At 41.6% G+C, this 27,162-nt stretch overlaps 1 protein-coding gene across 2 annotated transcripts; it reads right to left on the bottom strand.

The window, feature by feature from the left end:
• Window positions 1-6,442: 6,442 nt before the first annotated feature.
• TBC1D25 (TBC1 domain family member 25) lies at window positions 6,443-22,080 on the bottom strand. 2 transcript variants are annotated; one of them, XM_087925644.1, is made up of 6 exons: window positions 21,925-22,080; window positions 19,249-19,358; window positions 16,878-17,032; window positions 16,012-16,136; window positions 15,069-15,257; window positions 6,443-14,834 (listed from the first exon to the last, which is right to left on the bottom strand). In XM_087925644.1, exons 3-6 carry the CDS (start codon window positions 16,978-16,980, stop codon window positions 13,467-13,469), a joined length of 1,785 nt encoding a protein of 594 aa, XP_087781770.1. In that variant the 5' UTR covers window positions 16,981-17,032; window positions 19,249-19,358; window positions 21,925-22,080; the 3' UTR covers window positions 6,443-13,466. The 2 variants fall into 2 exon arrangements, with proteins under 2 accessions (XP_087781770.1, XP_026567086.1); XM_026711301.2 differs by lacking the exon at window positions 21,925-22,080 and adding an exon at window positions 20,926-21,856.
• Between the last annotated feature and the right edge of the window lie 5,082 nt (window positions 22,081-27,162).

Genomic DNA, 27,162 nt, shown 5'->3' on the forward strand with positions numbered 1-27,162 from the left:
TAGAATAACAAATCTGGGAATTCCAGGAGCAACAGACCCATCCCAACACATCTGAAAATTGACATGTTGAGGAAAACTGATGTGCTTTGAGCTATTCTTCCTGGGATGGATACAATATGAAAGAACAGGCAATTGGGGGCGAATCAATGCAGCTGCTGTTGCCTGGAAGGCAGAAAAGATAGGAGGCCTCAAATAAGCAGCTCGCTTCCAAAGTGGAAAATGCTAAAGTTGACGGTTGTCTCAAGAGTCCAGCCCATTTCCTTTTTTGGGAGATACCAGATGCTTGAGGACAAGGCCTGTGGCTGTTCATTGACGTGAGCAAAGAACTGCATATGGCACAGGGTTTGAGGCCCCCTCTTTTCTCTGGGATGACAATCATACAATCTTTTCTATACCCCACTCTTTAGAGAGAAATTAATAGTTTGGGAATGCTTGTCCAATCCTTTCACTAGACAAATGCTATTTAAGGTGAATCAGAGTTGGAGAAAAATCATTAGTTTTTTTTTTCCCTCAAAGAAAACAGTCTTTTTCTTTAGAGGAACTCTGAAGTTCTCTTAAAAAACATAACAGACTCTGAAGGCTCCTAGTCTGAAAAAGTATCTCCCTCTGGGGAACAAACAAGGGTTTGTTTGTTAGAGGATTAGATTTTGTAAGTTAATTCAGGGATCTTCATGCTCTGGAGAATTAAAGGAGAAATCTGAGGTCCCAGTTGTGAAAGATAAATGGGGTGTCTCTAGACCTTGTTTTAATTTTATTTTAACCAGCTCATCCAGATATCTTGAATATTAAAATGAAGAGCAACTACATTTTTATGGGTAGGAATCAGTAAGCTGCTTAGAGTCATCTCGGTTGAAACAGCACAGACATATTTTGCAAGCATTTGCAAACGAACCTGGCTATTTAGCTTGAAAACTTATATATGTTTATGCTTACTTGAGACAACATCCCATTGAACTTAATAGGGTTTCCTTTTCTTGACCTTAAATTGGCCTTTACTGAGAGGCAGGCAGGCAGGGAAAAGGAGAGGCTGTTCTTGTACTAAAATGGATTCCACTAACTTGTGATTGTACCAAGTCTTCATCCCCAGAGATTACCAAAGCTGAGATCAAAGAGGGAGCTGTAAGTAGCATTCAGGTGTCCTGTCTCATGTATGTCATGAGGTTATTCTAGCTATGAAAAGAGCCATCATGCCAATTTGAATTAAACTTACTTCCTGACCCATCCACAGTCATGTAGTTCCACTTAGAATGGTGGCTCAATGCCATTCAGCCAAGGGAAGATATCATTAGCTGAAGCAATAAGGATCCTTGGATTTAGGGGCAAGGCCCTCTTTGGACAGCTGGTTATCTTGCAAGACACAAGGCATACAGATCTCTTGCCCCAGCTTCAGAGCTTCTTGCATGCCCTGTGTTGCCTGAGACAGCCAAGCTCTTTGGGACAATGCTAAAAGGGCAGGTTTGTAGAATAAAAACACGACTGGCTTTGCGTCAGGTGCTTATATTGAGCAGGACTGACAAATCTTTATTAACATTCAGGCCCAAGTGAACCTTCACCTGGCAATCCTAACAACTCAACAATATTCACACAAAATACAGCTGTAATGCAATGTTGTGTGTAAGTCACCCAAAGAAAGATTAGGTGGTATAGAAATGCAAGAAATAAATGCATGAATCTCCACATTTGTAACTAGTTTCCTTGAAATGTCAATACACAATATCAGGAAAAGTTAATTGGTTGCTCTTCGGCCTATTCTACTCTTCAGAGATTTGCTCTTTCCTTGGGGATGCCTATTGGCTTCCCATATACTGCTTGTTGGGGGGATATAAGCAGATATGCAATTCACTTGCTTGTTGCCCTCTAAACCAAATAAAACCAATTCCTGCCTTTGCACTTTCTGCTGTTTGGATATAGAGGGAGTGTGCGATGATATCAAATCAGAAAATGTTTGAATTAGACACAGGCGGGATCCTACTCTATCTCAAACAGTTAAGTTTTTCCTCACTCTTCCTGGAATTATTCTTTTTCATACACAGCACTCAAAAAGTCAAGGATAGGGGAGATTAATTCTGCTCCTTCTTTGCAGCTTTTCTGTCCAGTGACACTTGGGATACTTTTAGTTCTTGCAGCTGGGTCAGTTTTGTCTGCTTGAAACTTGACAAGCAACAGCATGAAAACTAGAAATAAAAGGTAGAAAGGAGAACACTCATCCCGATAGCTCAAGGGATAAACAAGAAAGAAAGAAAAAACATGCAATAACCATTTGATTTATTGATGGAAAATTCAGTTCTGTAGCTTCATGTGTTTAACTGTCCTTTGAATTCTTTACTTGTTTGCTTTAAGTATTACAACATTAAGGTCAGAAATAGAAGAGTTCTATGCCCTCTATATTTGGCAATAGTGCAATTGGGATTCACCCCCTTTTGATGGTTGATTTCTAAAAAAGAGGGCACCAGCATTTCTGTTTAGAAATTTCATCTTCTTCAATTAAAAGCCTTAATCTGTAGTGTGCAGTACTCTGCTCCAAGTTACTGTATTTAGAAGTGACTTTGCACATATTCTGTTTTCAATGTTGTATGAGTAATATTCAATCATTAAGTTGAACCCTGGTTCAGATTCTGACTTTCTCCTTACAGTCAACATAAACAAGATTACAGAGTCAAGCTAAAAGTCAGAAATTCAATTTTTTGGTACAATACTTAAGACAACATTGCCTTAATATAAAAAGAGAAAGGAAGGTGCAATTCCAGAGTATTGTATGTAGCCTGCCTATATTTGCAATCTTAGATTATTCTTTTCTTCTGAGAGTGATTGCTCCATCTTGTGTTGAGCCAGGAAACAACAAATAATCACAGAATGAAGTGCTCTAAAATATCCCTGTTCATTTGATGGCCATTGGAGTTGTAATGGCAATACAACTTTTGCATTTGTTTATAATTTGTTCTTTCAGAAACTAAACGAAAAAAATCAAACTGGAGGTAAATTACTAAACCCTGCCAGGATCAGAACTATGTGCTCTTTCTGTTTGAATAATGAACCCTAGAGGTGACATCTAGAGAACAACTTTGGTGTAATGGATGAAGTGCTGGACTAGAAATTGATGGACTCTGAATTTTAATCCTGCCTTAGATAAAAAGATGAAAGCCAGTGGAGAGACTTTGGGCAGTTACTCTCTCTTAGCCCAAACAAGGTTGTTATTGTGGGGGAAAAGAGAAGTGAAGCCATTATTTATGCTCAGTTGAATCATGCAAAATAAAGGAGGGATGTAAATCAATAAATGTCAAAATTGTATTTGGACTAATCATATAGTACCCTTTAAGGCTACCTTCTCTGATCTTCTAACTCCAGTTTTGGATTGCCGCACCCGGAATTCCCAAATAATATGTCATCTGGAAAACACTAACTGAAGGAGATTGTATTTTCTTCTGTACATTTGCTAAGTAACTGTCGTACTCTCAGTTCTGAATCTTGTTTTGTCCTACCTCATTCTGTGACCTTTTCTCTTTTTTTCTTTATGTTAAGCACCAAATATATTGTCACCAAAAACTAACAAGGCTCTCCTTCTATAATGTCTGTAACAAGAACGCCAAATTCAGCCATTTGGGGTTTATTGGAAAATTACTTCATCATTATAGGAAGATATTTGATAATACAAAGATACATATACAAATATAAGATATTTGTATACATATACAAATATAAGATATTTGTATATGGAGTTTCTGATGCTATTCGAAGTGGCCCCTTAATATTTGCTCCTAAAGATCCGTAATAAATTGTAGTATTAACTAGTTTGTATATATAAACTGTACATTGTAGTAATAACTGCAATTACACTTTTCCCTTTGAATACCTGACAAAATCACTTCAAAAATCTGTACTAGAAAATTACAGGTATTGGATTTCCTTAGCTTTAAATTTATTTAGAGGCTTGGTATTCTCCTCCATAAGGGGGGGGGGGAATAACATTATTCCATCTTCAGTCTGCAGAACACCGATCCAGAAAGTGTTTTATCATTGCAATATATTTTGCATATATTTGATTATCATGTGACTACAGATTTATATCCTCCTTTAAAATGAAGTATTCCAGGCCATCACTGGACTTGGAAGCATTCTGCATTTAGCAGATTTTTTTCCTGATAATTGCTGCAACTCCATTTTGTTAACACACACATTCATATGCTGTGACAAAAACAGTCACACAGCATAAGATGCGAAAGAGAAACTGTTAATTCTGCATTATTTGTTATTGGGATACAAATTGATAGTTCCTGTATCATTTAAGGATTTTTCTACTCAAAATTTGCTGTTCCACAAGAATAAAACTTGTCGGATCAGAGTAGCCTTTATGAAATCGTTGAGACAGAATCCACCGGTGCATTTACATTAACAAAAATAGTTTCCATGCATGATGTAGAAGAGGTGAATCTCTCTGCCCAGGGAACCTTTGAAAACAGACCATTAATATTTATAGAAGGAAAAATACAGTTTTTGAAGATAAGAGCTCCATAAGTCTGAATTTCACTCTTTCTCAATGTATTTTGACAAAAGTTGAAAAATGTCAAGCAGAATGTAAAACACTGTTATTTTCCAATATTGCAATCTCAAAACAGGTCTTTTTTTTAGTGTTCTGAGTTCAGTTTAAAAAAAATTATTTTAGTAACTTTGTCCAGAAACCAAAACAACACCTATATGTGACAAAACAAATTGCATTACTTGCAATGGCTGCAAGGAAGATAGGAAAGCAGATGCTGACAGTGTGGTTAATGAGGGGGAATGAACTGAACTGAAATATAAAACCTGACTTTTAGTGCCATATTATTATTAGGTGGTTTTTAACTTTTTGTTTTAGCTTGTAATCAGGTTGCTTTCTTCCAAACTTTTTCTAGACTTAGCCATTACTAAGCAAACATCCGAGATAAGCCTATCCTGCCAGCTTAGCAGGTAAACACTGCTGTTTAAAAAAACCAATTTGTTCATGCAGATAAGGTAAATGGATTGTGTTGTGATATTGTACACAAATAGCCAACTCTGGCTGATCCTCCCTAAACCTACATATAATCAAATCTAGTTAGTGCTTATTTGCAAGACCATCAAGAAACCCAAGGATAGTTAGACTGGGAAGTTACACGTTTCAACAGGAAGCAATAGCTAAATCACTTGACATCGTTGCTAAGAAAACTGCTTTTTTAATAGTCAAAAGTTGAATTTTGAGTCTTTACCTTAACAACCTGCACATGTAGTGTAGTATTGTAATTTATATACAAGCATTGCTAACATGTTCAGGTAATGAAAAAACGTATTTGTATTTGACATATTTTATGAACTGGACATGGCTAGTCTAGTAAAGAGAAGGACCAGGGGAGACATGACAGAGGTCTTCCAATATTTGAGGGGCTGCCACAGAGAGGAGGGGGTCAAGCTATTTTCCAAGGCACCTGAAGGCCAGACAAGGAATAATGGATGGAAACTGAACAAGGAGAGATTTAACCTGGAAATAAGGAGAAACTTTCTGACAGTGAGAACAATCAACCAATGGAACAGCTTGCCCTCAGAAGTTGTGGGAGCTTCATCACTTGAGATTTTCAAGAAGAGATTAGACTGTCATTTGTCAGAAATGGTGTAGGGTCTCCTGCTTGGGCAGGGGGTTGGACTAGATGACCTAGGTCACTTCCAACTCTATTAATCTTTTAAATGTATAATAAATGTCTATGTGTGCATTTATATAGTGTATACTTTGTGCATTTACACATGCCCTTTGAGGGATTTTTTTTAAGCTTTAGAAGATGCTATCTACAAACTTTCTTCAGTCCTGGTGAATTTCCAGAGATCATTTTAAAATGCCCAATCTGAACAACTGATATTGCTTTGGGACTGCTGGTAAACCAGATCTGATATTTTTCTTCTGTGCTATGTGGAGTTTAATTTTTCACAACTGAACTCTCAGCCTGTGAAACTGTTTCTTTTGTCCTTGTGAGCTCCAGCATGTTTTGCTTCCCTACTGTGACAATGCTCTATACAGCCCTCGGCTTGTGACCACAAGTGAGCCCAAAATTTCTGTTGCTAAGTAATTGTTAAGTGAGTTTTGCCTCATGTTATGACCTTTCTTGACACAGTTGTATTGCTGCAATTGTTAAGTTAGTAACATGATTGTTAAGTGAATCTGGCTTTCCCCGTTGACTTTGCTTGTCAGAAGGTTTTAAAAAGTGATCACATGAGCCCATTGCCAGTTGAATTGCCAAGAGCCCAAACTTTGATTACACAGTCATGGGAATGCTGCAACAGTTCTGTGAAAACTGGTCATGTCATTTTTTTCAGCACAATTGTAACTTCAAACGGTCACTAAATGAATGGCTGTAAGTCAAGGACTACCTGTATGTTATTTCCATGGTTCTACAGTGCCATCAAGATAGATTCATTAACACCAAAATTAAAAAACAGGTTGAAGCGTAAACTCATTTTTAATTTTTTGAGAACCAAAAAAATAGTAAAGATAAAACTGTAGTGATACAGCATTCCTAACAATGTTCAATCATTGTTCCAGTTCCACTCTTTAACAGTTTTTTAATGTGGTTTTTTTTTAAATCATCCACTGACATTTTTTTCCTGCAAGTTGTATGTCTGGTATCAGTCAGCTTGATCACCATCCCATCTACCCTTCTTGGGCTGATATTGTTAAATTTCTTCCAAGTTGGTTTGCCATAATTTTCTCCTTGCAAATGTTTTAATGCTAGCCTAAAATATTGTGGGCAACATTTTAAAGGTTTTGGGAACCATTTTCTTTCTCCTTATCTATCCTGTACACCAGTGGTGGGATTCAATTTTTTTCTACTACTGGTTCTATGGGCATGGCTTGGTGGGCATGGCAGGGGAAGGGTACTGTGAAATCTGCATTCCCAGTCCACTCCAGGGGCAGGATACTATAAAATCCCCATTCTCTCCCCACCCCACTAACCTGCTTTCCAGCTCCGTTCCCCTGTGCAGGGCAAAAAAAGAAGACCCAGCCGATCAGCTGGGACTCAATGGGAAGCAGAGAATAGATGGGGGTGGGGCCAGTCAGAGGTGGTATTTGCCGGTTCTCTGAACTACTCAGAATTTCTGCTACCGTTTCTCCAGAACAGGTCAGAACCTGCTGAATACCACCTCTGCTGTACATTTTCTATAGTGCTTTAAGGCAGAGTATATCATACTGCAGGATCACATTTGTCTTAAGTTTCTTAAAGCTCCTTATGACAAACCTTCATCTACCTCAACCCATCTCTTTGATTGGCAAAATCAATGAACTGGGATTAGCATAGGATTCTATTTTTAAGACCCATTAAAATATTAAGTGTTTGTTTTGGCCATGTTTTGCTCTTGTTAGCTGCTAGTCCTCTTTTGTCTTGAAGCCACTATATTAATGCAAGATAAGGATTCTGTGTCTCTCCTCCAGTTCTCAGCAACTTAATCAAGCCACTAAGCTGACATTAGAATCTGATAACACAGGAAATGTAAATTGCCTTAGCAAAGAACAAAGCTGGGCTGGTCCACTCCTTTAATTCACAAACCAAGGCAACAAGCAACAGGTATTTTTATTAAGACTTTCAAACCTTTATCATATTTGTTTTAAGCAAGAGAAACAAAAGTGTCTTGAGGCCAGAAGGAAAAATGGCCATCTGAATTTAACGATAATACATTAAGAGGAGATAAAATTGAAAAATAGTTTACAAGTATATGAGCAAAAAAAAAAAGTTTATATGAGAAGGGTACTGTCAAGCATGCAACAGTATAAATGCCTTGTCCTGAGGAGAGGTGGAGTGAGGGCTGAAACAGAAAATTAACTCTAAATATCATAAAGCCTTTCTCTGGACACTTCCTTTTTGGTTCCTTCTTCAGGCCTGCTGGTGATGACCAATCCCTGATCCACTGAATCTTACAAACTATCCAGTGGAATGAACCTAAGTGATTAGGTTATCAAGAATATAGGTTAAAGGTTTCCATTTTCTTAGTCCATCAAAACAACTTTAAACATCACTAAAAATCCAGAACCATATGTGCCAAAATACCTTGATGCCTGAGGCAGGAACTCCACGTACCACCTTTCTATTCATTTATAGAAGATATTGGGAATGTTCTTGTGCAAATCTCAAACAAATGAACTGAAGAGAAGGATTCCTTTTGTATTACCATTCATTTCACAGGTGCCTGCTAAGGGAAACTCTCCAAAACTTTAGATACAATGGGTCTCAATGGCACTGTCACAGACACCTCTATCTAAGCTGGCCGGTTTATATACCTTTGGCTACACACTTTATTCAGCCCCCTTCTATCTTTTTACTGGAAACTTAACTTTCAAAAGGGTATTCTTCATCTCTGAACACGCTCACCATCTTATTAAGACTCGGTGTAACACTAGAAAGATACTAGACCAAATATGTGAGCGCCAGGATTCTGGCACCACCGGTTCCTATCTCATACAACCTTCCTTTAAAGCCTTGGTACTCTTCACAAGTCCCTGTTACAAATGTAAAGCATCACAACAAAAAGGAAAAAAAAAGCTTATATAAATAAATACAATACAATGGCAAGATAAAAATATATAGATATAAATATAACACAGAATAACAAACTTTAATAAATTAGAAGTCTTCTCTCAGACATGGGAACAGAAACGGAGGAAGGAAATCTAACAGAATTTGGCCACCAGCTTTCAAGTACCATAGGAGGCTCCAAAGATGGAATCATGCAAAATAGAGTTTATGTTATAGCATCTGTACTCAGAGATTGGCTGATAAATGATATCAGCTGTAACATAGTTCTCAAAATTGTCCAGGGGGGAGAATTTGGACCCCTATAATAAACCCCAAGCAGGACTCCCCTCTTGGTGTTCATCTAGAAGCAGAAATAAGGCATGCAGGTAGCTTCCGTATTATCACCACTATTTCTGCTATTAAAGAATCGTGACAAACTCCTTATGCAAATCTCACCAAACCAACAAAGAGCACAAAAGAATTTCTGTTCATTTCACTCAAACTGCCAAGCTGTTTCATTGAATTTTAATAACTAGATCAGATCCATCTGGATGTGGTAGCTGCCTGTTGGTCAGATTCTCTGCCTGAGTAACAAATAGGAGAATCTGAATTAAAACGTTGTTGGTGGTGATAACAGTAGAGAGGGATGAAAACCCAGAGCAGCAGGCAAGGGATTATAAGGCAAGGAAAGTTCAGGAACATCTCAACAATACAGAGAGGGTCTGTTAAGGTATTTTCTTCTCCAACTGATATAACCAATTATTTTGGCAATATAATATTAGTCAGTTCCATTATTTGCTTCAGAGAACTAGTTTAGCACATTAATGAAAGAAAGCAGCAGTGCAAAATAAGCAAGTAGAATTATAGAGAGATTTGGAGAAGCAATACATTTTAATCATAAACTTTGGATGGTCACTGAAGTCAAGCAATTAATTAAAAGGAGCTGAAAATTATACAATTACAGCATCACTGCCAGTTGCATGGAGGTTTGCTTGTTCTGTTCCTAATCTTTTATGGACATGAAGTATTTGCATGCTTTTGAAATATAGCAAAGATTCATTTAATCAAAAACAGTATACTGAATTCTCATTTCAAAGACTCTCATTTAAAGACTTTGGATGCAAGAGACTAAATTTCAGTTGGATATCTCTCTGAAGTAAGAAACATGTCTGTTGCATCTGAAGTAGGAACTTAAATTCAGATTAGTTTTACTTATTTTACAGTGTTTGCCTCATAAAGACATGAATCACAATTTAATATGTAATTTGTGATTTGATATCTGAGATGAAATGAACACCTCTACCTCCCAATCAGTCCAAATTTAAGGTTCAAAACAAGTGTACATATACACCCTATTATTACCAATGTTTGAGTCTTACCTCTGTATTCAAACTTGGTGGCAGGTTCAAATTTAATCCTAAAGTAAGTTTTCTGAGCATAGGAAAAGGCACAGGTCAGGCCCATCCTGTCCTCATAAGGAGGGGAGAAAACACTATCCAGACTGTATATCACTTGTCCGGAAGTAAAACAAATAACCAAGAGAACCTGGCTGAGACACAGAGACTCCAATAGCACCATGGAGGAAGCAAATCACCAAGGGGGGTCTGTGATCCACCCTCCACAAGTCAGAATAAAATAGGTTGCCTGCAATTTACTTACTGTTGAAAATCAAACACTTAAAACCAGTGCAACCGATGTGGCTCCAATAGTAACTATTTTGCACTGACAGCCCTGTTAGAAATTTCAGCAGATTAGAAAGGGATAAGCTAAAAAGAAAAGGCGTTCCCATCTTTAAAAAATGCCACAGCTTAAACCCAGCAATATTAGCCCTTTACCTACAAATCAAGAATCAAAAGGGGGGAAGTTGGCTTGGGCCAAACCAATGCTTCGGAATTGGTGTTGATTAAAATATATGCCCAAGCCAAATTAAAACAGAAAATTAATCTCACACATTGGAAGTCTATGCAATAGCTGTTGCTGCTCCACGTCATCTTACTGCCTCAGATCTTTTGAGGAAGTCCATGAGTTTTGTCTACCTAAAAATATTTTATTCAATGTTCTACCCAATTCAGTATCACCAGCAACATATGAAATGCTCACTGTTAAGAGAAGCAGTAAGACCTCTCACTAGGACTTTGAAATATGCAGATAAATATGGCTGGAGACTTCATATCTGGTATCAAGTCAGCCTAGACCATCTAAGGACTAGCATAATGTTATCATATCACTTGGCTGCTCTTATATTCTCAGATGTCATGTGAGAAGGTTAACATATGGCTTCAAATTCCAAGCTCAACTAATTATAGTTTATTACATGCATGCTTTCATGTAAGCTCACGGTAACACAAAGAGCAAATCATGATGGAAATAGCAATTGATTCTTAGGCAGAAGCCTTTTCTAGAAGAAAAAAAAAATCACGGAGAAGCATAGTTATAAATTAGATAGGAAGCTAGCTTAGCATGGAGCACAGAAAGAATTGGCTTTGATATTTTGGTATTTCCACAGCCTGCCTGGTTGCCCTCCAACATCACTAGCTACTGTTACACGAGTTGGAATACCATCAGCATGAATCAGAATGCAGGGCAATTTACATTACGAGTTTTGAACTAGCAGTCTGAGTGGATCTGAGGTTTCAAGATCACTAAAACCAATGCGAAGGAGACGTTTGGTTGAAAAAAAGACACAGAACCCTACCTTTAGAAAAACAGGATATAGTAAATGTGTGCAAGGTGATGGTCCCAGATTGCACTATTACACACATGGGAAAGTGTTGAAAAATAATTAGAAATGCCAATTATAATCCATAATATCTGGTTCACTTATGACCTCCAAATGTTGTGTTCACAATTCATATTGCTCACTCAGGAAACAGCTGAGTAAATTAAGAATATTAAGAATATGCTGATTTCTATATTGCAGGAGGATGCACCTCACTAATATCAAAGCTCTTAAGGCACCATTTACAGCCATGAGTTAGTCGTAACACATTTTAACTATCAGTATGGGGAACCCAAATGCCCTTTTCTTGGCCTCTCCAAAAGGCTTAGAGTTTAAATATTTTGATTAAATATCATCATCCCTGCAATTATTCCAACTTCATAAATGCTATCCATCCAAACAGGCAAAGGATACAGGGGTTGAAGTCTTCCAGATGTTACAAAATCTCATTCACTCTAGCTAAGAAGGCTAATGAAAAGGGATTGTGAATGTGATAAGTTGCCGGTCCCTACTTTGCAGACCTATTTCACTGTTGCTTCACAGTTTACCTTAAATTAAGTTCCAGCTCCTTCTAGTGGCCATTTAATTAAAATGGATTAGAAAAACCCTGCATGCCAGCTTTACCCAATAAACAAAGGCTGAGGCTAAGGGAAAAAAGCCAGTAGCCATGTGCTTGTATATCCAATATTACTAAGGGAAGACATTTCCTCCTCCCTGTGTCTCAAAATAAAATATTAACAGATGCAGAAGATGCCTAACTTATAAGAACTTAAAAGAAATATGGATTCAAACTGCCTGATGAGGTTACAGGTAGAAAACTGACTTCAAGGAACACACCTGGCTGATACCAAGAATTTTGCCTTTCTGCTCAATGGATCAAAGCAGAATGGGAAAAATTCTTCTAGGCAGATGACTTTGGACCTAGACAGAAAAAGATGCAACCAACATAGCTCAGATTTGACATCATTCAACACTGTCTTCAAACTTCAATCTCTTTATCATCTCTCTCATCTAGTTTAACCGTAGACAACAGGCAAGAGCAAGAATCTATTTTTACCGTAACCCTAAAATAGCCATTGGGGAGAGTTAAAGATTCAAAAGTTCTCTGGCAGGAAATCAAGTTGCGCACAGTATTATGTGTTCCTCCTTGGTGTCAGGTTAACAAATAGTAGTAGTAATGACTTCTGTTTAGCTCCAAGATACAGAATTTCCTGCTACATATTTTAGAGCTATTATGTCAACCTGCCACCTTGAGCAAGGTTCTGGGTTTAAATAGGGCCAGCTAAATCACCTACAAATGGACCTCACCTATTCAGACATGATGATTATATGCGCAGAGAGTCAGTCTTGGATGTTATGTTATTGGGAAGACAACTAATCAAAAGGCACGTGCAAGTACAGTATAAAGTACTGCACACCTCAAATTTACTCTGTTAAGGGCACTTTGGCATCAGGTCTCCACTTACTCTCTCTGCCCAACCTCTCGTTAAACTGTTGACTATCCTTCAGAAAATTGCCAGTTTGGTTTTGAACACATCCAGTGTGTTTTGTTTTTACATGCATATGGATACTAGGGATATTTTTAACAATCAAAAGCTACAAGTGGAACAGAAGCCCCAGAAAAATAAAGTGCTTTAAAAAAAAAAAAAAGCAAACTTTGGCCCAAAAACACTGAAATAAGCATATGAGGCTTTTTTTTTTAAGCTGAAGCATCTCTGTAGAACTTCTAATGAGCTTAAACTGCTGGAAAATAAAAATATACCATGATGGAACATTAAAAATGTTTTTGGCAAAGCTATGTAGATGATAAGATCCTGATTCCAGAAGGATCAGAAATCAATCTGGGTCTCTTAGCAACCAACATCTTAAGAAATGAAGTGGGCAGGAGACAGAGGGAGAAATATTTGGGGGGTATTGATTAGGGAGGGGAAATAGGAAGAACCTGGCTGCTCCAGGGTAAACTTTGCTTTGAAAAAGACTATTGAGCACTTGGAAGGGACGGGGGCACCAAAATGGATAGGATATTTGCCCAAAGAGTTCATTAAAAACAGATACATTAGATACAGAAGGTGTATTGAGTGTGGCAATCCAATCTAGTTGCTCCAGACCATCTTCCAAGAGGATTGCTGAACGATTGAGCCTAAATTGGATTACTTCACTGACCACTCTTCCACATCGATGCTTGCACCATAATGACCGCAGGGAACCCGTCCCTACACATCAAGACGAAGGGGGAATCATGAAACCGCGGGAGATTCGGCTGCTGCCTCATCTCCCTCTTCAGAATCCCAGACTTCTGACTGTAAGTAGTTAGCAAACAGGGCCTTGGCACGGTGAAGGATCTTATTAAGGTTGTGCCGGCGAACCAAGCGATCAAAATGCATGGCTAACTCATTGTAGTCCATGTTGTTTTTGATTATATGGTCTCGATGCTCCAAAAGAATGGCAAGGCATAAGAAGAGTACAAAGGGATTGCCTTTGCCAAATTCTTGCGGAGGAGGGAGGCTGGCTAGGGCAGGAGGAGGAGTAGAAGAAGTGGGTCCATGGGAGGGAGAAGTAGGTGTATTCACTACAGAGTCCCCCTTCTCTTCCTCAGATTGACTTTCCTCATTGCCATTAGTTGAGGAGGAGGCAGAATCTCGAGAGGGTGGTGTCAGGGCCCGAAGCGATGGAGCAGAGAAGGATTTAGCCATGTTAGTTGTCTGAATCAAGGGATCCTGCTCACTGGTGCAATCTTCCTTCTCAACCTCTAAGTGCTGAGATCTGAGTGACGCTTCATCCTCCAAATTGTCTTCATTATGAGTAATGTAATACTTGAATTCCCCAAAACTAGACTGCTTTACTAATACCTTCTCTTCAGCAACTGCCCCCTGGCATGGCCGATCCCCAGCTGCCTCAAAACTACAGGCTGGGCGTAGCATGTGTCTCCTTCGGATAGACTGGCTGCTGTCTCCGGGTCTGGCTGGAGGGCCCACTAATTCGACTTCCTTCTCTGGAGGATCAGGAGGAAAGGAACTCCATGTGATCTCCAGCATGCGCAAGGCATCCTCAAATGCAAACTCCCGTTTCAGCTCCAACAGCAGCCAACGATAGCAAAAGAAGAGGTCATCAGCACCCCGAGAGAGGAGGTAGGAGTAGAAATCCAGATCTGAATGGCGGAGGAGAAGCTTGAGATGGGTAAATTTAACTGACATGACTTCACCATCTACCTGGAAGTTACCTTCCAGGCGTTTCATGATGCCACAGAAACAGATGAAGGCATGTGCTTCACTGTCCATTACAGCCAGGATGGGGGAAGCAATGTCACTCATACCCTGACAGTAGGAAATCTGTGGGTGGGTCACAGCATAGGTGGTCAGAAGATCATGCAGGGCTGTCAGGTGAGGATTATCATCTGAACCAGCATAGTAGGGATGAGTGCGATCTGTTCGCAGGACATCCTTCAGCACATTACTACGGATGAAATCCAGGTCTTCAGGGTTGGTCCGTGCTTCCCATTCCCCCTTCAGTTGCTCATACTCACGTGTCTTCTGCTTCATGTAATCCATACGCTCCTGTCCAGTCAAGCCATCAGGATAGACATTTAGCAAATACCTCCAAACAACCTGCAGAGATAGGGCGGATTCAGTTTTAAAAGAAACTTCCTTCATCAATAGTGATGGATCAGCTACGGGAATAAATCTTTCCCCTATAACAAAAAGCTACTACCAGCACTTAGGAAGGCCAAGACTATTGCTTCAGAAAGAAAATAAAGGAATAGAAGGTTCTCCTCTTCCTCATTTAACTCTCGCATCCCTCTCTCAAGACGGAATGTTGGTTCCCAAAATGCTCCTTCTCACCTTGCGCAATGAAGGCTCAACTCCACCGTGGAAGATTCGGAGACGCAGTTCTGCTGGTCTTGTCAACTGTCCTTCATGATTCAAATACGTATGGAATTCTGAGTCGCTCAAAGGAGGTTTGAAAGGTTTGACATCTTCCCCATAGGACCAGCTAAGTGCCTGCTGGACTTTTGACAATGTCCGCCCCACCTGACAAAAAACAAAAAAGAAATCTGAGGTCAATAACAAACAGTCAATGACTTAAAAGCTGGAAGGGAAAAAAAAATCCAAACCACACATCACAAATAGTTCCATATCTTACCATGCAAGATTTTAGGTTAATTACTCCTACAAAATTAGAGGGCTGGGGAAGAGTAATTTGTGTCAGGCACAAAAACCAGAAGCCACACAATGAGCTGATCAGAGTAGTAAATTTGTTGTTCCCCTATTGACAGGAATCTTGCCAGACTAAAAGCACAAACTGCATAACTACTAGATAAATACTGCAACATATTAGAATAAAGCTAATTCTGATGGCTTCAGAATCAATTCTGAAAGACCCTCTGGAAAAGATAACTCCTTTACAATTCTCCAGAAGGCCACAACAGTGGGATCCATCCTCACTTTGGAGCATAAGCTGTTCCCTAGGACAAAGAGTGCTACAAAGAATGCTGTTGTCAGGCCCTCTCGCACTGCATCTCCTAGTAAATGGGGACTCTGGGCAGCCTTTCAGGACAGGTTGGTAGATTTTTACCAGAGAAAGACAATCTCTTAGATACCCAGACCCCAAGCCATTAAGGTCTTTGAAGAAAACAACCAGCATCTTGTGCATATAAACACTGTGGTTTTACAAGAGTATACTATAACAATATTAAAACTGACTCATAAGAATGCAGGGCACTGCATTTTGCATTAGATCTTGCAAATACCATCCAATGAAAATATAAACTGCCTGAAGGCCCACCTGGGAAATGATGGATTGGGTGAAGGGCAGGGCTGCAGCTGCCAGAGATCTCTTCTCCACTAGCAGCAAGTCGGTACTGATAACATCCTTAGGGCTGATAATATCCCAATCTTCTAGCAGGGGGCCTGAAAGAGTACAACACTGTAAGCACATTTCTCAAACCAGTTCTTCGATCCCTCTCTCCACTCTGCATTCGCACTTTCACAGGGACAAAGATGTCTGCCAAAAAGGATGCAAACAAGAGTGTATATATATCTCATTATAAGAAGAAGAGAATTTAAAACAAACTTAGTACGACTACTATGATTTACTAAAAATCATGCATTCACTTACTTTGGTTCTTTTGAGGAAAATAATGGAGGGGGAGGGCTTTTCAAGTTTATATTTCAGTCTAACTGCATTCTAAGTCAGCAGAGTTTTCTGAACTTGTCTTTGGTGATTAGATTACAAAATGTTCTAAGCCACATTAATTTTTGCATGCTTCAAGCTGGAAAGAGGTGCTGATAAAATACAAAAAGGGACCTGATAACAGATAGCTTTTGAGTGAGTCAAGCAATGGGTGGGATGTACCAAAATACAGACACACACACACACAGATTTACCTGCTGAACCCTATTGCTGTTTCCCCATCCCTGACTATGCCTAACAATGCTGTATTTGTCAATGCTGTGATTCATACCTTCTCTTCTACAACAGCTATCAGCCACCATCCCCTCAAGAACAATATAAATAGAGAAGGTAAAGATAAAGAACTCTGTTGATGGAACATGCCCCCTGCAGTAAAGTGTATAGAATGAGAACAAGATGTGAGGGAATAGAATCTTTATTATTTGCTCTCTAGTTAATGACAAGTAAAAATTACTCACTGTCTTCCAAGGGCTTGATGTCTATCTTTAGTTGTAAAAAAGGCTTAGAAGCTCCAGCAAAGGCCATCCCCAGATCCCAGTCTGACATCAATGACAAGTACATTTCTTGGTTTTGCTTATCTCGGCTTAAATAGCTGATGGTAAAATTCTTCTTCCTGATACAGGGAAAGGGTTTAGAGTTCTTTTCACTAAAGCTAAATATCTCTTTCACAGCATGGCACGTAGATATTTATGTAAAAATAAGATGAGAAATCACACATGCACTAAGCAACCTCCCATATGTGTACTGTGAAATAAGGTCTGGTGTTAAGTGGGGCTTTGGGGCAAGTTCCAGCCAAACTAAATCCTCATCAGACAATAATACAAGAGTAATCAACGTTGCAAAGGTTGTAGGAGATCATTCAAAAAAGGAGACAGGGCTGATCTTTCTTCCAGCCAATTAAATGGAGTTTTTCTGGAGATAAAATACTGGGGAAAGACGGCCTCTAAGACAGTGGTCCCCAACCTCTGTGGCTTGGTGGCCCGGCTGGAGTGGGGAAAGGACCCGGGCCATGTGAGCGATGGGGCGGCACACATGCATGCGCAGCTTCACTTACATGAGCGGCAGGGCAGTGCGCATGCGCCCCATTCAACTTTCACAAGCTGAGCTATGCACGTGTGCATGTGCGTCGGCTCGCCACTCGTGCAGGTTGAACCGTGCATGCGTGCCAGGCTGCCATTCGCCAGGCCCAGTTCCGAGTAGGCCATGGCTTGGTAATGGGCTGCAGCCTGGGGGTTAGGAACTCCTGCTCTAAGAGGCAAATGATCACCATCCCTTGATTAAAAGTAATCAAAACCTGAAAAATATTCACCACTCAGGAAGTTGACTTGGGAAGCTAGTGAGTGGTAAGGATGAAAATGAGTTAGGAGAGAATGCCTCTTGGGATCATCACCAACACCAACACCAATTTTAAAAACAAAGAGACTGCAATATTTGGTCAGTGCCTTGCTGAATTCCAGCTATGTCATTTGGGATCCTGTGAAGCCACGATTGCTGGAAGGGGTTCCATAAGCTTTTGAAGGCTACCCAACTGATATATTTTTTTAAAAAAGAGGAACAGCATTGTTTCTCTTCACTATACTTACAATCATATGAGAAGTTAGCAATAAATTCATGTCTAAAATAGGCATTTTTTCTTAAAATGAAACATACTGTCCCACTTTATTCAGGGATGCCAAAACATCCTCTCATTTTCTTAGAACACCCCCGTACAGCATTAGCAGTCTCCCTCTTGGTATGTGGCATTCTTTTTGAGCCTCATTGATAATGTAATATATGATGTCATAATGAGGGAAAGGATCTTTGTTCATAGTTCACAGTCTGAGTTCTCATTCTCCTTCCAATATCTCAAAACAAACAAAAATCCCTAGCTTGTAGCCCCATCAATGATGTGCTGCAAAATTTGCTTTCATTAATTGGAGCAATCACAATGGGAGCTGAAAGACAGGGCCATTTATTTTCATCCTCTCTCAGTGCACTTGCTTTCCAGAACTGACATGACATAAATGATAAGCATTGTATTTCAATGTTTCTATTCAATAGAAATGTTTAGTTTAGTTTACTTTATTGTCATTGCACCTCATACAATGAAATTAAATACCATATTCGGTGTACATTATGAAAATAAACACAAACACACATCCTTCACATTCTATACATTGAACTGAAAACCACCAACACTGCACTATACAGTAGAATTCAACAGAGCTACTGCCCTGGAATAGAAGCTGTTTTTCAGCCTATTTGTCCTTGTTTTTATTATCCTGTACCATCTGCCAGATGATAATAGTTCAAAAAAAGGGTGCCAGGATGAGATGGATCTTTCAGAATGTTTTGAACTTTCTTAAGGCAGCAAGAGCTATAAAGCTCTTCCAAAGAGGGGAGAAGGCAACCAATTATCTTCTGGGCAATGCTAACCCTCTGAAGTGCTGTCCTATCTGCCACTGTGCAATTGGCAAACCATACAGAGTTGCAGTAAGTTAAGATACTCTCTATGGTGCAGCGGTAGAAGGTCACCAGCAGTTTTTCATTCAGTTGTTGTTTTCTGAGAAGTCTTGGGTAGTATAATCTCTGCTCGGCCCTTTTGACCATGGCTGCAACGTGGGCACCCCAGGTCAGGTCCTCTTTTAGGGTAACACCCAGAAACTTAAAACTGGCCACTTGCTCCACTTGGTCTCCATTGATAAGCAAGGGCTGGATGTCTGATCTGTTCCAAATATGTCACAAATGACAGCCATTCGTGTGATGTAGGGTCTCCTGTTTGTGCAGGGAGTTGGACTAGAAGACCTCCAAGGTCCCTTCCAACTCTGGTTATTCTGTATTGTAACTCACCCATTGAGGTCAAACGCTCTGATGAGAATGTGCTGCAGTACATCCAGTGAAGTGATCTGTGGGTCCACAGCAAAAGTCCGGAACTCAGGTTGCAAGAAGCCTTCACATTTCTGCAGAAATTGCACATATATGTAAGATTTAAAACCCAGTGCCATTAACTGGATAGTCTGCATAATCTGTACCTATAATGTACATAGTCTCAGTATTTCCTGGGACAAAATAAAGAAATGTTATTACTGTTTCATTATACAATGAAGATTATGACCACATTTGATTCAATCCCATATTTGTCAGGCCATCTCTGTTGAAGTATATTGTTAATATTTCATTTCCTCTCTTTGCTTATAGGCATGCCTTCTGAAGAAAAAGAATCACTATGAGAAAGAGAAGGGAAAATAAATTAGAAAATAAATTAGAAGCTATTGACTCTCCCTAATCAACTTTGAGTGATAAGTGAACAAAAATTTGTGTGCATTTCCCAAATCAATAGATCAAACGTCTATCATTAACCACACTGGAGAATAATTCTGGGAACTGACTCCAATATACTTAGAAGAAATGAAATAATGAAAGATCACTATAAATATTGAGGGCCAGGATCAATATATGTTCAAGTGTACATAACTATTATTTAAGCTCCTGTTCTTCATATGTATTTAAGTGTTGCAAAAAACCTGTATGAAGTAAATAGGACAAAATGGCTTTTAGCTTCGTATAACAAGAATATAATTGCCATGTCTGAATGGAATTTAGAATATGGTCCAAATTATTATATTTGTTGAAGTGTTGAATCAAAGACCTGATTCTGACATGAATCGGAACAATAGTGTACAATTCAAAAATCAAGAGCTCAAATCCCATGAACTCAAAAGGACATATTTCTAAATAAGGAAGGTTGTAGTTGCCAGTAAATATTTTTAAATACGTAGTTCCTTGTAACATATATGTTTCTTATAACATGGAAGAACCTACTAGAATGGGCAGCTATATTAAATCTAATAAATCACAATAACAAAATATCCTTATTTCTAAATTATTTAAAATCAGAACACCAGAATATGCCTTGAGTATGTAGAAAAGTTTAGGGTTGGTTAGAAAAACAGCACATATTACCGAACTGGAAATTTAAATATAGTCTTAATTCCAAGCTACAGTTAATACAAGCCAAAGCCTAGGATGATGTCTGAACAATCAGTGACTTCAGCACATTTTATGAAACAATGAAAATTGGAGCCTATGCTTTCCTGAACAAAAGAGCAATGTCTCAGCCAGGGCAAGAAGATATACATTTTGCAAGGTTACCTTGGAAATAAGCAGATTCCCATGCCAACTATGTGGCCAATTTCACAGCTAACTACTCTCTACAATTAAATCTCCCAGTGCAAATGCTGCTGAAGAATAATGTTGGAACCTCAGCTCCGCTTTCCTCCGGTGTTCAATCCTTCAATAATTTCTTACCCAATTATTATCCACATTTCATCCTGCTGCAGATTCAGCTCCAACATTATCTTGTGGGCCACCCTTCCAAGCCCCCGAACCCCTCCCCTCGGCCCCATTTTCCAAGCACCATCCTACTCTCAGCAACCTGGAGAGCCCAGGTGAAGGGAGGCTGCCCTGCCCTGTGACATCATTATGAAGCCCTGCCACACCTGGCCTCTTCGCCTCCCGGTCGCTCACCTTGACCCTCACACGAACCACTTCGTGTTCTTCTTCTTCTTGGGGCTGCTGCAGCCGTGGCCCCGGTCCTGGTTCGGCCCCACCCCCTCCGGGAGTCGGCAGCGGGGATGCCTCTGCTCCCCCCGGGGTCGCCACCGCTGCCATCCCGACCCCTCCACCTTCGCTCTGCGGCGGAGGCACCGCGCGCCGGGGGCGCTAACGCCCCCCCACACCTTCTCCGTCCCCGTTACGTCACCCACCCCGAGGGCGCCTCTCGTGCCGTTAGCCAGTCAGCTGGCGGGTGTTCTCGCGCTAGGGGAAGGGGTGGTGGTGGTGGTGGTGGAGGTGAGTGGGGGTGGGAGAAAGGCTTTGTCCCCGCCCACCACTTCCGCTTTCGGCGGCAGTCCCGGCTTCTGCGCTGACTTCATCAACTCGCTCTTAAAGGCGCAGAGCGGAAAAGCGGAGGGTGTTGGGTCGGTCTATTAATATGTGACTCAAAGCTTTTGGCTGCTGCTCTTGGGTTAAGCGGCAGGGCTTTGGAGAGTAGACAGAACAAAGGGCGGGGGAAATGACGATCGGGAGTCTTTTAAAACATACACACTTCCGACTCAGACGGAAATAAGCGGCTAGGTAGAACAACAAAATGTTGTGCGTTGACAATTAAGGTGGAACTTGAAAGCCGAAGCCTAGGAAACCGTCATCGGGTGTAGCGCTGTCACATAATACCCCGAGCATCCCAATAGAGAGGTATTCCCTTTGACGTCATGGGTATATTGCCATCATGTAGCCCCCAGTATGTGTGTTGTGGTGGGGGATGGAGGACACGGAAATTTGGGTTGTCCGATCTAGGTGGCAGAGACAATCAAATGGCCACAAAAAAAGGTGTAGAAAACGGTTTGTGCACGGGAAGTCCGGGGTTTTTGCAAGCCAGGTCTGATACCAGCTGTATCGGGGGTGGGGGGGGGGGAGATGAATGCCACCCAGGCTTCTCGGAGGCATCTCCCTTGGCCACTTGCTTACGAGGCGTTAGCGATCTGCGTCGGCGCCAATCATGCCCCGCTGTCGTTTTGTGCCGTGATCATCCGGGTCAGCACAAAGTTCCGCGACAGCGGCTGTCCACTGGATTGGGCGGGGACGCGAATTGGAAGCCACGGCTAGAAAAAGGCGAGAATGCTGGAAGGTGTATTGTGAAGTTTGGGTTATGACGTATGGCGGAAGGATAGAGCATTGCACTTAAAGGGAACGCTCCCTTGAAAGCAACATGGTTCTTCTTAAAGCAAACCAGGATCACTGGGAGGGGGGAGCGCGGGCTTAAGTTTTACAGGGCATCACAATCATATGATGAGATATTTAATAAGCTGAGCCTTTCTCCCCCCCCCCCCATGTCACTAATAATCAGGAATGGGAATCAGTGGTGGGATTCAAAAATTTTTTACACCGGTTCTGTGGGCGTGGCTTATTTGGTGGATGTGGCTTGGTGGTCATGTGACTGGAAGGGTGTGCTTGGTGGTTGTGTGACAGGGCAGTTAACAGATAACACATAATCAGATTTAGAAGGGACCTTGTAGGTCATCTAGTCCAACCCACCCACCCACCCACCCCGCCCAAGCGGGAGACCCTACACCAGTGGTCCCCAACCTTTTTTTGTACCAGGGACCAGTTTCACAATTATTCATTCTTTGCGGCCCAGTACAAAATGATCCACGGACCGGTACCGGCATCAGCACACACGACCAAGGCAAGGCGAGCTGAGCCACTTTTCCCCGCCACCTTCAACTCCTCCTTTGTACCTTCTCGCGGTCGATGGGCTTTTCGGGCTTTCTTAATCTCCTCCTGAGTAATGCGAGACTCCACCGCCATCGGGACGTCTCTTCATTAGAAGCTGCCCCCCCACTTTGACGAAACTAAGGCGCGAGGATTCCTTCAGCACCCAAACGCCACTTTCCAACCGACAACCGACAAGCTTACCCGGAGGCACTTTCTCAAGCGCCATCGAAACAAGATGGCAGTGCCCAAGCAAAGTAGCCCCTACTTTCATTCTTTGCAGCCCAGTACAAAATGATCCACGGACCGGTACCAGTCCGGGGCCCGGTGGTTGGGGACCCCCGCCCTACACCATTTCTGACAAATGGCAGTCCAATCTCTTCTTGAAAGTCTCAAGTGATGGCGCTCCCACAATTTCCGAGGGCAAGCTGTTCCATTGGTTGATTGTTCTCACTGTCAGAAAGTTTCTCCTTATTTCCAGGTTAAATCTCTCCTTGTTCAGTTTCCATCCATTATTCCTTGTCTGGCCTTCAGGTGCCTTGGAAAATAGCTTGACCCCCTCCTCTCTGTGGCAGCCTCTCAATGTGTTTGGTGGTCATGTGGCTGGGTGGGTGTTGCTTGGTGGTCATGTGACTGGGTGGGCGTGGCCAACTTGATGTCACTCACATGGTGGTGCCTTGCCTGGCCTCAAAGAGATATAATTTCCCTCTCTATTTACTATTACTGAACATCCAAAATACAATATTTAATCCTATGTATAGTATATATGCTATATGTGTACATACATATTGCATAGTATAGTATATGTAAAGGCACACAAAAAGATACATTATCTACTATTATATATATACTGTATATGTATGTACACACACACACACACACACACACACACAGAGCTCTTCTAAAACTATACACATTCAACCTGTGTTTGGAAAAAAACACCCATAGTCCACTTTCTGCCACACATTTAAGTGTAACTTCTGTACATTAGAACATTGCACACGCCTTCAAATTTACTTCCCTAGCCTGCACATGACCGTTAGACCCAGCATTTATCATGGATTGAGTAAAATGTGGTGAAACTCACTTAACAACATTCTTGCTTAGCAACCAAAATTTTGGGCTCAATTGTGATCATAAGTGACGGACTATCCCTGCCTTCCTCTGCATGGCAGCCTTGTCCTACTACACTCCTCGGCCATTTTCCTCTCTGTTAGAGGCACCAAAATAATCCAGATTCCAGATGATATAAGGTCTCCTGCTGGAGCAGGGGTTGGACTAGATGGCCTCCAAGGTTCCTTCTAACTCTGCTGTTCTATGATTCTGTAAGGATCTCCTGCTGGAGCAGCGGGTTGGACTAGAACAGGGGACTTGACAGTTTTAAGACTTGTGGACTTCAACTCCCAGAATTCCCCCTCCAGTCATTTAAGCTCAGGAAATCTGGGAGTTGAAGTCAAGTCTTAAACTTGCCAAGTTTGAAGACCCTTGGACTAGAAGATGACCTCAGAGATCCCTTCCAGTTCTAGATTGCTGTGTTGTTTCAAGGAATCTTCTGAAGCCAGGGTTTGTGTCCGTCCTTCCTCTCCTGGCCCCTCCCCGCCTGCTGGCAGCTCTGGGCTAGGCAGCTTTCCCGACTGCCTGAAACCTTACCTTCCTTCCTCCCACACCAAAAAAACCTTGTGGCGGCTATAGGCTTTGCAGCAGCTTTGCTCCACTTCTCCAACGTGTCACCGCAGCCGCGTTCTCTAGGTTCCAGCCATGCAGGTCCAAACCATTGAGCCTGCTGCATTGGAGAGACTTGCCCAAGCAAGTCCGAGCAGAGTGGTGCAGCCTTCGAAAGAGGCAGCTGGAGACCGAAGAAGGGTCGCCTCCAGCCGCCCCTTTTTCAGCGCAACGGACCGACTGCTCCCCTCCTTCTCTGCCTGTTTGTTCTGTATGGCCGAGGAGGAGGAGAGCAGTTGGCCAGTTGAGGCAGGCTTCTTGTGCTGCAAAAGAGGCGGCTGGAGAAAAGAGTCACCTCCCAGCCGCCTCTTTTGCAGCACAAGAAGCCTGCCCCAATTGGCCAACTGCTCTCCTCCTCCTCGGCCATACAGAACAAACAGGCAGAGAAGGAGGGGAAGCAGCTGTCCGGTTGGGGGAGGCTTCTTGTGCTGAAAAAGGGGCAGCTGGACATGTGGCCACCTACTGGCTGGCCGGGCTGGGCCAGACTGGAACAGGCGCATCCGCTGGGAGAAGGAAGAAAGCATGCTCCGGGAGAGCAGATGTCCTGGGGCCGCTGCACATGCACACTGCATGTATAGCATCTGCACATGCACACATGTGCAGCAGCCACAGGACATCCACCCGAGCTGCGCCGCGGCCGCCACATGGTAAGGAAAGCTAGGAGAGTGACTGGGGCAAGTGAGTGACTAGGTGACTGAGTCAGCGGCTTGGCCAGCCATGCCAAATCACCGCTACCAGTTTGTGTTGAATACCACCTCTGGGTAGGATTCAAACTTTTTAACAAATAGTTCTGTGGGAGTGGCTTGGTGATCATGTGACTGGGTGGACATGGCTGTGGTCATGTGTCTGGGTGGGGGTGGCTTGGTGGTTGTGTGACTGGGTGGGTCAAAAGAGAGAAACTCACCTTAACAATGCTCTTGGAGCAGGGGGTTGAACTAGATGATGTCAGAGGCCCCAGCCCTGAATTGCTGTGCTGTTTCAAAGCGTGTTGTAGGATGTAGTGCAGAACCATATTAACAGCATCACCTGTCGATCTATTTGCTTGTTATGCAAACTGCATGGGATCTAATAGTGGATTTGTGATGGCTTTCAGGTGGGGCAGCACTAGCCTTTCAAAGGTTTTCACAACTGCAGATGTTACAGCAACTGGTCTGTAGTCATTCCGTTCCTTGATGGAGGGCTTCTTTGGTACCGGGATGATTGTAGAGCATTTGAAGCAAGAAGGAACATAGCACATCTCTAATGATTTATTGAAGATCTGGGTGACAATGGGGGCCAATTGGTCAGCATAGACTTTTAAGCAAGGAGGAGTTATCTTGTCTGGCCCTGGTGCTTTTCCTGGCTTTTGTCTGTGAAATAGATCTGGCACTTCTTTTTCTGTGATCACCAAAGGTTGTGAACCCAATGGGTTGGGGGCCAGTTGTGGGAACTTTGGCTGTTGTTGGTGTGTTTGAGATGTGGTCAGTTGTAGGAGGCTTGGCTATTGGTGTGTTTGAGATGGGGATGGTGAAGATAGGTGGCTGTAGTTTCCTTTCAAACCTGCAGTAAAACACATTCAGGTCATCTGCTAGTTGTTGATTTCCTTCTGCCTGGGAAGGAGGTTTGCTGTAGCTGGTGATGTTTTTAAGAGTTTTGTACTTATCAATCTTGGTTCCTTTGATGGCATTTTTTTGGCTGGGAGCGGGGAACCTTTAGCAAGAGAATGAAATCCCTCACTTCATTGAACTCTTTTTTAAATGTTATATCAAGGGGAGGCAATTACCAAAAGTGATTGCTAAATCAGAATTGGAGCCTGTCCCTCCCTTTCCAGGCCCTTCCAGCCTCTAGTGACTGGATCAGCTCCAAAACAGCATTCCCTATTTAGCCAGTATTGGTGATACAGCATGATGTGTTGTACAATGACCCTACCCAGCGTTTTTATGTAAATGTTAAAGAGAAGAGGAAGAAACCTGAGGCATCACACATCACATCAATTTACGAGTTATAAAACTCGTAAATTAGCACAATTGGATGGCTGATATGATTGATGGCCAGGTATCTCCTGAGAAATATCTTGTTGTACTTAGGTATTTAGCCATACATAAAAATAAATTTGGGCTCATTCTTTACTTTTTCAAAAGAAGCAATTAATTTAGAAAGCATGAAAATTTTCCATAAAATACATTTTTTTTTATTCTTATTGGCCTTATCACATTTTCAGTGCTCTTTCTTAGAAGCAGGATTGAGAAAATTATAAAACCCAAGGCTTTTACTTAAACTTTGTTTTGTACCTATATATTACATTTTCAGAAAGGAAATACCCTTCACCAGCTCTTGACTACTACAATAACTTCTACTCAGCCTGTTACAGTCTCAGATTCTATAAATTGGTCATCTAATACTGTCATTGTCTACACAGTTGCCTTCTGTTCTAACAAGCCAGTGCCAACAAGCATTAACACAACACGACCTTGGAATATTATAGTCATTACAGTACAATGCAAACCCGAAATTCAGTAATTTAGACATCTTGACTCCAGAGAAAAATAGATTTTCTAATTAGTCTATTGTGCCCAATATAGTAATAGTAAGAGCGCTTAGACTTATGTACCACTTCACGGTGCTATACAGCCCTCTCTAAGTGTTTACAGAGTCAGCATATTGCCAGTAATCTGGGTCCTGATTTTACTGACCTCAGAAGGATGGAAGGCTGAGTCAACCATGAGCCGGTGAGATTTGAACTCCTGGAATGAGCAGTGAGTTAGCCCTGCAGTACTGCATTCTAACCATTGT

This window comes from Pseudonaja textilis, chromosome 2 (assembly GCF_049901715.1).
Source record: "Pseudonaja textilis isolate UNSWEBS1 chromosome 2, rPseTex1.2, whole genome shotgun sequence".
Taxonomy (NCBI): domain Eukaryota; kingdom Metazoa; phylum Chordata; class Lepidosauria; order Squamata; family Elapidae; genus Pseudonaja; species Pseudonaja textilis.